The 13,175-nt window shown below is 44.8% G+C and overlaps 1 protein-coding gene across 1 annotated transcript in view; it reads right to left on the reverse strand.

The window, feature by feature from the left end:
• Nucleotides 1–13,175, reverse strand: part of LOC308281719 (teneurin-3) — a gene marked incomplete at its 3' end in the record, with an annotated part of 198,473 nt that overhangs the window by 85,699 nt on the left and 99,599 nt on the right. The window contains exon 19 of the mRNA XM_080721996.1: nt 6,568–6,711. Within this exon, the coding sequence (XP_080578122.1) occupies nt 6,568–6,711 (144 nt within the window). The remainder of the gene's footprint in view (nt 1–6,567; nt 6,712–13,175) is intronic.

The following is a 13,175-nucleotide window of genomic DNA, read 5'->3' on the forward strand; positions in this document are numbered from 1 at the left end:
AGTTTACCTGCAGAAGCACACTGCCACCCTCGCCTCCAAATGCGTTTAAATCCGACCTCGACACATACAAAGAATTAACGTCCCTGGAGTCATGGGAAAGTTGGGGTTTTCCGGATAAGAAAGCATTAAATTTGACCTCGACACATAAAAAGAATTATTAGCGTCCTTCGAGTCATAGGAAAGTTGGGGTTTTTGGGATAAGAAAGTGTTAAGCCAAAAAAAAAGGAAAGGATCTGTATGCCTATTGCTAGCAGTGTAAAGTAACTAAGTACATGTATTCAAGTACCGTGCTTACAGTATGTGAAATGTTGAGGTATTTCCAATTTTCTATACTTCCATTACGTATAAAGAACTTGAACACTATTGAAAATGGCAGATGAAACACATTGTGAGCTTGTAGATCTGCTATTTTCTAAACATTTTAATACATTTTATATATTGTAAAACTTCGAAATGAGTACTTTCTATTTTTTTGTACTTTAACTTATAAGGGTGCACACACACCAAAATACCTATAGAGAGTGGAATCTGTGTTCCGCCAATGCATTTCAATGGTAATTAAGGGGGCGTTTTCATGTCAGTGGAGGATATCTGTGAGCCACGCCGACCTTGCGTTTATACTGGAGCTCCGTTTTTTTCCCCGTTGTCCAATCGGGTGAGTCGAAGGCGGGAATGGGGAGGGTTCTGGAGGTGACTGACCGGCGCGTCGCTGTCTTTGGGACAGAATGCGCTCTCTGCGTTTTTAGTCAGCCGCGCACCAAAAGAGTTTATCCGCTGGCGTCCATATTTTGGTGTGTGTGCACCCTAACCCATTTAGGCCTAGAATTATTGAATGCTTTAACCAGTGAAAAATAGCAGATATACAAGCTCACAGTGCGGCACCGAGTGCCGCGCTGCGAGCTTGTAGATCTACTATTTTTGAAAAAGTCGTGGAAATGTTTGAATATATGTATTTTCAAAGCGAACGTTTGTAACTCAAGTTTTGCTTCTGGGTGGTCCCTGGAACTAAATATTTTGAGATGGGGGTCCGTGGCCAAATAAATATCATTTTGGAGGTCCTTATGAAAAAGTATGAGAACCACTGACATAGTAGTCTCCAAAGAACAGACCAACTGAGCTCCAGTTAAGCGAAAAGGACCTTTTCTTTGACGATGGCTGGCCAGATTGCTGACATAGAAACATAGGTTTTTCAAAAAACCTTAGAAGGATTCAAAAGACACTTATAGAATCGGGTCAAAATTCGAATTTTCACGATTTTTCAAAAATAGCAGATCTACAAGCTCGCAGCGCGGCACTCGGTGCCGCGCTGTGAGCTTGTATATCTGCTATTTTTCAACAGTTGAAGCATACAATAATGATAGACAAAATGTGTACCTGTTCTAAATGGGCTAAAAGAGCGTTTCTACATTGCAGCATTGATACTTTTACTCAAGTAAAACATGTGATTGTTAGTGTGCCAGTCTGTCTCGCAGGTCTGCCCACACACCATTCCCCAACTCTCCTCTATAATACTCCTCTGCAAATGAGCTGTCTTTAACCTCGCTTCTCTTCTGTGTGTGTGTGCGTGCACGTGCGCGTGTCCGTCCTACGTGTGTGGGTTCTCCTGTGAACTGGCTTACAGCAAGAAGACGGCGGGGCAGAGGTGGGGGCGCCGGAGGCGAGGAAAGGTGAGGAAAGGAGCCAAGGAGCTAAGGAGAGGTGAAGTGAGGAGGAGGTGGAGAGTAGGGCGAGAGGCCGAGCTTTGAAATGAGATGAGAGGAGGTGGGAGGTCTAGGTGTGTGTGTGTGTGTGTGTGTGTGTGTGTGTGTGTGCGTGTGTGTGTGTGTGTGTGTGTGTGTGTGTGTGTGTGTGTGTGTGTGTGTGGAGATGAAAGGCCGGGTAAAATTCCACTGGGCGTATGGAACGCTTCCAATGACACAGAATCTCTCTCGCTATCTCGCTCTCTTGCACTCTCTCTCTCTCTCTCTCTCTCTCTCTCTCTCTCAGTGTCTCTCTCTCTCTCAGATTAGGGTGGGTTTCCATTAGAACCATTAAGAGAGGCAGTGGTTTTGAAAAGCTGACACTTTGTTGACTTAAGGATAAAGCCGACCCAACGCACACACACACACACACACACGGATGCATGCACGCATACTCCTGCCATCGGCGATTTATAACACTAATGCTCATTGGCGCATGGTCAGATGTAACTGTCTTTGTAAAAGAGAGAAAGTGAATTATCTCTCTCTGTGTGTGCGCGTACATATACTTGCATTACCATACTATACTAGACCATAGTATAGTGGAATCTAAGAAACAGACATTGTGAAACAGTCCATATGGTTGTTTTATAATGTGTACAATTAGATGCAGGTCGAGGTACAGTATAGGCTATATTTAGCAGTTGGTTCAGGAGGTTATGGTGTGTGTGTGTGTGTGTGTGTGTGTGTGTGTGTGTGTGTGTGTGTGTGTGTGTGTGTGTGTGTGTGTGTGTGTGTGTGTGTGTGGTTGTACATCATCACAGCGAGACGTCTCGTCCTGATGACATGGCAAACTGACACTGTCGACAACATTATCTGCCTTCAGGCCTCGCTGCGTCCAAGGTCACACACACACACACACACACACACACACACACACACACACACACACACACACACACTGTCTGTCAGTCAGTCAGTCCCTCCATCTGTCTGTCACGCCACGTCACACTTTTGGCCCTACTCTTATCTCCGGCACCGTTGCCCCTATCCATGCCAAACTTTGCACACACACACTGCTTGGCTGGCAAACCACAACTTCCGCCCCTGATTTCTCACATGGTCTAGCGCCACCATGAGGCTGCGTGTATACATGCAACCTGACGGTCGCTTATCTCCCAATTAGGGAGTCTTACTGGTTAATATGTACAGTATTTGGCCCAGAGACGACTCCCGAAAATCTGATTATTATTATCTGTTGTGCCAGGAAGATACAAGTTTGTGAACATGTTTTTAGAAACATTCAGAATGTTTTCTTTCCAACAACTCCTGCAACAGTTCAAAGATCCGAATCTTAATCGGCCCTGATTTGTTCACAGACGATCCCCGTCACCCTGGTAATTGTCAAACATGTCTGACATTTGTCTGGATGATTGTATCTGGTCGCTCAGAGGGATGCTGGAGTGACGCGTGAACCAAACCAGACGGGCCTGCAAGGACACGGACGTGAAGGGAATGAGACGACTCGATAAATGGAGACCGGGCGAAACTTTAATTCTTTGGAATTCATCAATATCACTTCAGTAAGTTTAACCATTGAGGCCCTCTATGCTCAGTAGAACAAACCTTATTTGCACTGTACTTTGATGAGCTCTTTTTCCATCTACTGTACCTCAACTCTCTTCACCAAAAATAGCCAATCTACAAGCTCACAATTGTTGTGAGCTTGTAGATCGGCTAATTTTGGTAAACCTTCCCCCAGAATAGTGATGCTGGGTTTCAAGTAGTTAAACGTGAAGAATAAAAGTTATTTCTGAGGGAAACAGATATTTCTCGGTGACATAGCGTAATAATACCGTAATCAAAAGTAGTTAATACAGCGTCAAGATCGTTTTAATAACTTCATCTTTATATGATGACTACTCAAAAATTAGCCGCTCTAGTGTGTGTGTGTGTGTGTGTGTGTGTGTGTGTGTGTGTGTGTGTGTGTGTGTGTGTGTGTGTGTGTGTGTGTGTGTGTGTGTGTGTGTGTGTGTGTGTGTGTGCGTGTGTGCGTGTGATGCACTGTCCAATTTCCAAGGCAACTGCGCATGTATTTTTTAGATTAGATCTCTGTGCATGATGATGCAACCACAACTCAAACTTGCTAAGGATTTTAAAACTTCTGTAGTGTGAGGCTAGCTTTAATCTCCCTCCCTCTCTCTCTCTCTCTCTCTCTCTCTCTCTCTCTCTCTCTCTCTCTCTCTCTCTCTCCTCTATTTCACGGCTGTCTTGTCTCTACTTTGGCCTTTCAATAAATTTACACTGCAACTTCATCATTATCACACACACACACACACACACACACACACACACACACACACACACACACACACACACACACACACACACACACACACACACACACACACACACACACACACACACACACACACACACGCTCAATAGATTTACGCAGGGTTTATTATTATGGCTGACATAAGCCTGTGTGAGAGGCAACGCTGGCAAGCATAAATTACTAGAGAGAGAGAGAGAGAGAGAGAGAGAGAGAGAGAGAGAGAGAGAGAGAGAGAGAGAGAGAGAGAGAGGACAAAGGAAATGAAAGGAAGGAAGAAGTTAAAAAAGTGAGAGAAGGGGGAGAGAGCTAGCGAGAGAGTGGGAGAAGGAAGGATGGAGGGAAAGTGAGCAAGGGAGAGAGAGAGAGAGAGAGAGAGAGAGAGAGAACTAAAGAGAGAGAGAGAGAGGCAGATACAGTAGTTGTTTGGTAGTGATATGTTGTGAATGTTTTATGTTTATGACTATAATGTCAGCATGACTTCAGTGTGTTTAGAGCCTGTAGATTAGTCTATGTGATGGAACGCCTGTACTCCTGTGTGTGTGTGTGTGTGTGTGTGTGTGTGTGTGCGTGCGTGCGTGCGTGCGTGCGTGCGTGCGTGCGTGCGTGCGTGCGTGCGTGCGTGCGTGCGTGCGTGCATGTATGATGAAACGCCTGTACTCCTGTGTGTGCACAGGAAAATACAGCTCGTTCATTATGATCCTTTACTATAAAATATAGACCATTATGATGAACCGCCGCTGTGTGTGTATGCGCGCACACGTGTGTGTGTGTGTGTGTGTGTGTACGCGTATGTGTGTGTGTGTGTGTGCCAGTGCCGACATGTGAGCATATGTTAAAGTGTGTATGTATTGTGCGCTGGTGTGTATTCGTGTTTCCTGACTTTCTGTATGCATGTGTGAAGGTGTTTGTGTAATTATTCCTGCATGTGTCAGTGTGAATGTGTGTTGGTTCTTTTTATCACAATAAACACATATTAAACACATTCACACACACAAAGGCCTGAGCTGTGCAGCATTGGCATATCTGGCCAGCAGCATCAATGCATGATGGAGTAGTTAAATGATGCTTTATGGACTGAACAGCACGGAAGAGCGCAGCAAATCTGTGTTTAAAGAGGTTGGAAAAAGGGATGCGCAGGGTGGCGATCCGTTGGCTGGTACACACACACACACACACACACACACACACACACACACACACACACACACACACACACACACACACACACACACACACACACACACAGTGACATATATATATATATATATATATATATATATATATTAAATTATAGACGGTTAATTTAAGATCTGGCCCAGAACAACACAAACCCTGTCGCATTGGCCGGCCAGGAAAATGTCTCGCGGAAACGCTGGTACGTACGTGCGCACTAGAGTGTGTACGTGTGTGTCTGCGTGAGTACACATGTGTGACATCAGGGACGTGCAGAGAATGTTAGAGAGGCAGGGGCTGACATTTCTAAAAGGGCCCTTTAGTGAAAATATTGAAAATAGCAGACCTATTCGGCTATTTTCGGTACTTGATACCACACTAAACTTAAGCAATTCTTTCAACATAAGATGCTGCATTCATGTTCAGGAGAGTTTGGACAAGGCAATTCTCTTGAATGCTGCCTTCAGGTATGGCATGGATGGAAAGGGGGTATTTGCATTTCTTTCACCATAGTGAAACTGCATTCATGGTCTGGAGTGGCCGAGAGGGCACTCTTTACAGACGGATAAAAGGGCCGGGGCTCAAGCGCCCTTTGATGTCTATGTCTGCACGTGCCTGTGTGACATGTCCTACCCAGAGCCCTCTATTGGAGAGTCGCGCCACTCCTTTTCACTTCATGGGACCAGGTCTTCCACATACACATCTATTGGTGAATAGTGACAAAGCGCCAACTGGAAGTTTACAGAATCTATGAGGGGAAAGTGACATTTCGAGTTACAAGAACCACGTGACTGGTGCTGTTTCTGACACCACATTGGCAGAACTCTCTATACAAGGCTCTGGTCCTACCGTTCTGGACGTCCAGGATGTGGTGCTTGTCCAGGGTCCATCCTCCCATGTTGGAGGGTTAGGGTATAGGGTTAGGCTGTGTTCTTACCGTTCTGGACATCCAGGATGTGGTGCTTGTCCAGGGTCCATCCCCCCATGTTGGAGGGTTAGGGTATAGGGTTAGGCTGTGTTCTTACCGTTCTGGACGTCCAGGATGTGGTGCTTGTCCAGGGTCCATCCTCCCATGTTGGAGGGTTAGGGTATAGGGTTAGGCTGTGTTCTTACCGTTCTGGACATCCAGGATGTGGTGCTTGTCCAGGGTCCATCCCCCCATGTTGGAGGGTTAGGGTATAGGGTTAGGCTGTGTTCTTACCGTTCTGGACGTCCAGGATGTGGTGCTTGTCCAGGGTCCATCCTCCCATGTTGGAGGGTTAGGGTATAGGGTTAGGCTGTGTTCTTACCGTTCTGGACATCCAGGATGTGGTGCTTGTCCAGGGTCCATCCCCCCATGTTGGAGGGTTAGGGTATAGGGTTAGGCTGTGTTCTTACCGTTCTGGACGTCCAGGATGTGGTGCTTGTCCAGGGTCCATCCCCCCATGTTGGAGGCGTCCAGCTCGTAGCCCTGCAGAATGGAGGTCCTCTTCTCCCACAGGATCAGGTCCAGACACGACTCGTACTCAAAGCCCACCGACACTGCAAGGCACATTTCACATGTTAAGCCATGATTAACACTTTGCCGTCCGAAATAGAATGGTGGTTGGTAGATTAGCCGTGAAATTTCTATTATTGTATTGTGATCTGAGACATAATATTATGTTTATAAACATGAGCCCGCCGCCACTCCTTCTTGGACAGCGCCGTTGTTTTTTCTTTTTTTTTTCCCCCAGGTCATTAGCTCACTGTGATTATCTGGTTCTCCGTTGGGATAGAATGGGGGTTTTGGCCGATCATCGATCTCCCCGTGCGTTTCGCGTGCGCGATCCCTTCACGTAAATGTCCCCGCAAATAATCCATGTGTGACTCAAAAGCAGAACTGAAAAGTTTCGCTAGCATAGCCCCTAGCATGGCTGCTGTAGAAGCACCAGGGTACAGACAGTAACCGAATGGGGGAATATGCCTTGGAAAAGGAAAGACATCACTTCTGCTTCATGTCAGCCCAGCCATGAGCTATCAATGCACGAGTAGTGACTAGGGAAGGTTAGACGATCGCCGATTTTCGGATGAAAATCATTTATTTCGGTAAATACGGGAAAGTACGGGAAAGTACGATTGGCTGCCCCTCCCCCCCTAGGAAGTCCGATATAGTACGATTTTAACATTAAGGGGCTCCCCGTGGCTTTGAAAGGGTTAAGACCTGGAAAATAATTAAAAAGTGTCTTCCAAATCCCAATGGTTTTCTGAAAACGTTTTAATGTCAAGGACCCCGTAGAATTATGTGTATTTGACCGCGGACCCCCATCTCAAAATATGTTGTTCCAGGGACCCTGAGAAAGACAGACTGAGTTACAAATGTTCGATTTAAAAATATATTTGATGGGGGCGTGTTCTCTCCTCCGCATCAGCGCCCACACCCTAGGTGAGGTTGGTGAGTGGGCCTTTCTGTGTGGAGTTTGCATGTTCTTCCCGTGTCTCCTAGGTTAGGTACCCTCACAAAAACATGCAGTAATCCTGGTCTCTATAATGCCCCTTCCACGTGCTACGTCCAACCGGGTAAACTCCCCCCTGTCAGGTGATAAGAAGCGGCCTTCCACCCCTTATGCAGGGAAGCATGAGCTCAGTTCGGGGCCCTCCCCAGATTGGCAGAGGGAGTGCAGAGCCCAGGATTACAGCTTAGGCAATTGGCACTGGGTGAAAAATCAAAACCAGGCCATAACTCACTAACATATGTTTTATGCCGATATATGGAGATCCCTGTCCCAATGTCATCAATATTAAGGACATATCTGGGAATGCCCATACATGGGCATGTTTTGACATAACATTGTTGACTATCATGCAGGGGTCTCCATATATGGGTAACTGGTCCGATATCCATCACTGTATATCGGATATACAAGGATTGGCGCGACCTCGCCCTGTATATATAAGCAGACGAGTCCCGATTATGATTTCACATTCCAATGTTGATTGTGTGTGTGTGTGTGTGTGTGTGTGTGTGTGTGTGTGTGTGTGTGTGTGTGTGTGTGTGTGTGTGTGTGTGTGTGTGTGTGTGTGTGTGCGTGTGTGTGTGTGTGTGTGTGTGTGTGTGCGAGCGTGCGTGTATGAGCATAATATGTTAACAACCCCTTTGACTCATATAGTATTGCCTTGTTTATAGAGGCCATCCGCAACTGTCCCCCCCCCCCCCCCCACCACCACACATACGAGCACACAAATAAACTCTTGTACACACTCACACAGACACATAAACACTCACACACGCACATAGACACATGAACACTTACACACTCTTGCACACTGACTGACACGTGCACAGACACACGCGCGTTAAAAGACAGCTCGTCTTTCAACTTGTCTTTGTTACAGTATAGCCTCTCTGAGGTGGCACAGTGTGTGTGTGTGTGTGTGTGTGTGTGTGTGTGTGTGTGCGTGTGCGTGTGTGTGAGAGAATGTGTGCGCCTGTGCGCGTGTGTGTGTGAGTGAGAGTGTGCGTGCACGTGTGTGTGTGTGTGTGTGTGTGTGTGTGTGTGTGTGTGTGTGTGTGTGTGTGTGTGTGTGTGTGTGTGTGTGTGTGTGTGTGTGCGTGTGTGCGCGCGCGTGTGTGTTTAGCCACAGCAGCTGTGTGTATTAAATTTAGAAAAAGAAAGCCACAGTGATCTTCATTTGGTTGGAGAGAGAGAGAGAGAGAGAGAGAGAGAGAGAGAGAGAGAGACAGAGAGAGAGAGAGAGAGAGAGAGAGAGAGAGAGAGGGGGAGAGAGAGAGATGGGGAAGAGAAAGATGTGGGAGAGAGAAGGCAGCAAGAAAAACAAACTAAACGTCAGTCCTCTGTGTGTGTGTGTGTGTGTGTGTGTGTGTGTGTGTGTGTGTGTGTGTGTGTGTGTGTGTGTGTGTGCGCGCGCGCCCGCGAACGCACGCGTGTGTGGTTTTGGGTGTTGGGTAATTACACCCAGAGAGGAGGAGGCTGCAGGAAGCATCATGTCAGCAGAATAACGGTCAGAAAAAGGGCTGAGCGCAGGGCTCAGGGCTGCTGCTGCTGCTGCTGCTGCGTAGGAAGACACAGAACAAAGTGCACACACTGGCTGTTTTGTTCCTCTGAGCGCTGTGTGCACTGTGTGCTCTGTCTGCTGCCGCTGCTCAACAGGTCAGTCCGACCATGGATATAAAAAGCTAGATGCCTCATTGGCCGCTGCAGTCCACTGGAGCGACGAGCAACAACTGGAGTGCGGACGTCCGCGATTGCCGGAGACCACGCTGCCGTGCTGTCGTGACTACTGGCCAATCAAATCAATGTTCAATTCAAAGGAGCTTTATTGGCATGAGAAAGCAAGTATCACTAGTACAATAAAAACATTGGCCTAGCAACTTCTGTTTTCTGTGACGTGGAAGTGGGGAAACGACCGGAAACCACCAGTCGCCGAGTCCCGCGATCTCATGCCTCAGAGCCAAAGGAGGTGTCTACCTTTCTATGTCTATCTACACCCAGAACACCGTGGTCCTAGCCCTGAAGAACTGCCTCTGTCGGGCCGATAAACCTCATACTTTACATCCAAAACTGCATTTTTTTTTTTTTTTTGGGGATTCAAATTCAAAAAGCAGCAAAAGTAGCATATCATCGTTGTCGGGAAGAAACCTTGTATGTCCAAAACCGTTTGTTTTGTATTTGTCACTTTAAAAATGATCTGAACTGGTGAAAATAGCTGATCTAGCGTTGTGTACTTGTAGATCGGCAGTTTTCACTAGTTTTGTGCGACGGTCTTGTATGATGAAGCAGGGCTTTGCTTAACCAAAAAACTGACACATTTGAAACTTGGAGATACAAGGTTTTTGCCCGACAGTGACAATATCTACATGCTGGAATGTGCCGCCCTTTCAGAAATCAGAAATAAATGCAAATATCTCTACATTGCAGTATTGATGCTTTTACCTAAAAGACAACTTTGTTTTTTTTACAACAAGGGTTCATATTTTAGATTGTAATTAGAGAAAAGAAAATATGAGCATTAAATGTTTTCATTTACTTCTTTCTATTGTTTTATTGATTTTAATGATTTTGATTTCAGTGGGTGGGGGCGTGCGTACAAGTGGCAAATACATATTTTTAAACACAATAAGCCCATTCCCAAGATGCACCGCAATCTTTCAGATGTGACTTATGGGGGCTAGTAGTGTTACTTTAAAAATTGTAATAAAGAAATTGCCGTCTTATTGTGTAAAAAAAGACATATTTAGCCACTTGTACGCATGCCCCCACTCACTGAAATGATAAACAGCAGTAAATGAAAGCATTTTAACACTCATCTTTTCTTTTCTCTAATTACAATCTAAAACCTTGTTGTAAAAAAAACAAAGTTGTCCTTTAACCCATTTAGGCCTAGAATTATTGAATGCCACCAGTGGCATTCAGTGGTGAAAAATAGCAGATATACAAGCTCACAGCGCGGCACTCGGTGCCGCGCTGCGAGCTTGTAGATCTGCTATTTTTTTTAAAGTCGTGTGCAAATCTTTGACTATAATGTATTTTCAAAGCGAACGTTTGTAACTCAAATTTTGCTTCTGGGTGGTCCCTGGAACTAAATATTTTGAGATGGGGGTCCGTGGCCAAATAAATATCAGTTTGGGGGTCATGAAATGAAAAGGTTTGAGCACCACTGACATAGTAGTCTCTCAAGAACAGACTAACTGAGCTCCAGTTAAGTGAAAAGGACCTTTTCTTTGACGATGGCTGGCCAGATTGCTGACATAGAAATGGGTTAAGACAAGCATGTCAGTACAACATCCTCCTCTCAGACACTGACATTAAGCCCTGGCCTCTCACAGTTCAACCACATGGCTTCTCTTCCCAGTCCACGTTGAAAATAACCGGCAGTTTTAAGACGCCCCCTCCTGCCGACTGCTCTGTCCTCAAAGGACCATGCCAGTGTGCTCCATGTGTGATCCACAAGCTCACAGCTTCTGTGACTTGTAGATCAGCTATTTTCAAATGGCCGAGATACATAGGGCTGAAGTGGTTGATGTGTGTGTTTTTAAAAATAATCCAAATCTACAAAGTAACAAGTGCGTTTTCAAAGAATTGTAGTGGAGTAAAAAGTACCATATATTTGCCTCTGAGATGTAGTGGAGTAGAAGTACTAGTACTGAAAATTGGAAACACTCCAGTAACTAACTGTAGAACTTAGTTACTTTACAGCACTTTTGGCAACCCAGCCCTCTTGTCATTGTGTGACACACTGAGGAAGGCTGGGTAGCAGAAACATTTTGTCCTTTCTTGTAAAGACATGGAGAAATAAAATGAACTAAACTCAAAGTCTTGACACTGTGTGTGACTTGTCACTAAATGTCCTTGTTCTAAGAGGATAGCACACCAGAGGAGTCAGAGCGAGCGTTGGCAACAAAAAAGTACCAGCCACAAAATATATTGAAGCCGTTTTGAGGGAAAAGTGGTTGAATTTTCTTTGGCATTGGATCAAAGCTGGTATCCCAGTTTGAACGTGCATTTTCAGTTACTATTACTTACTATTTACTTAGGTACTGTACTTAAAGGAGGACTTCACCACTTCACCACTTTTCAAGTGGTGAAGTCACTGGCCAAGTGACATCACTGGTGGATGGATTTGACCCGCCCACAGTTCTCCTATGAGACCCAGACTGAGTAGGAAATAATTGTGCTATTTTATCAAGAACATTAGTGAGGACCTATTATATGAAGACAGGTTTCTCCTTTATGTACAAGATTGAGATATTTGTACCTTACTTTCAAATTTCCACTACTTTTACTTCTACTCCACTACATCTCGGATCCAAATATTGTACTTTTACTCCACTACATCAGTTAATATTTACTTTGTAGATTTTGATTATTATTACAAAACGTACATTAACCACTTCAACCCTTTATTCATTTTGGCCATTAGAAAATAGCCGATCTACAAGCTCACATTGTGAGCCTGTAGATCTGCTATTTTCAAAGGATTTGTATACATTCTGCACAATGACTACTTTTACTTTTGGTACTTTAAGTTATTTATGCCAATATTTTTGTACTTTTACTCAAGTACATTTTGAATTCCGGACTTTTACTTGTAACGGAGTGCTTCTACATTGCAGTATTGATACTTTTACTTACTTTTAAGTGAAACATTTGAGTACTTTTTCCAACACTGAGACAGGCAAGATCCTTGTTACTGAACAAACACTCTATAGCAATAATTACTATCAGAGTATATCCCTCCCCCCATCTCTCCACTGGCCCAGTGGGGAGTCGCTCTTGCCAGAGTGGTAGAAATCTGGTCTCCTGCACGGAAGAGACCCGTGGGTTCGATTCCGGTGGTAGGGTGTTGGTCTTAGGGAAACTTAACGCTCTTCAGATTCATTGCTGACACACGTGTGTCTGGTGTGTGGGTATGTGCATGTGCGTTTGTGCGTGCATACTGTGCGTGTGTGTGCGTGTGGGCAGTGGTGGAAAGTAACTAAGTAGGCTACATTTACTCAAGCACTGTACTTAAGTATATTTTTACCTTCTTTTACTTACTACATCTCAGAGGCAAATATTGTACTTTTACTCCACTACAATTATTTGAAACTTTAGTTACTAGTTACTTTGTAGATTTAGACTATAATTACACAACATAAACCATTAACCACTTCAGCCCTATATACCTATCGGCCATTTGAAAATAGCCGCTCACAATGCGGCACATTGTGAGCTTGTAGATCTGCTATTTTCAAAAAGATCTTTCACACATTGTATACATTAGAAAACTTGCGCAACGGGAGATAACGCATAATGAGTAGCCTACTTTCAACTCTTGCTACTTTCAATACATTTCAATACCAATACTATTGTAGGTTTGCTCAAGTACAATTTTGAATTCCGGACTTCTGCTTGTGGCAGGGTGTTTCTATATTGCAGTATTGATACTTTTACTTGAGTAATACACGTGAGTATTTCATTCCCACCATTGTGTGTGTGTGTGTGTGTGTGTGTGTGTGTGTGTGT

This window comes from Nannobrachium achirus (assembly GCF_963921795.1).
Source record: "Nannobrachium achirus genome assembly, chromosome: 3".
Taxonomy (NCBI): domain Eukaryota; kingdom Metazoa; phylum Chordata; class Actinopteri; order Myctophiformes; family Myctophidae; genus Nannobrachium; species Nannobrachium achirus.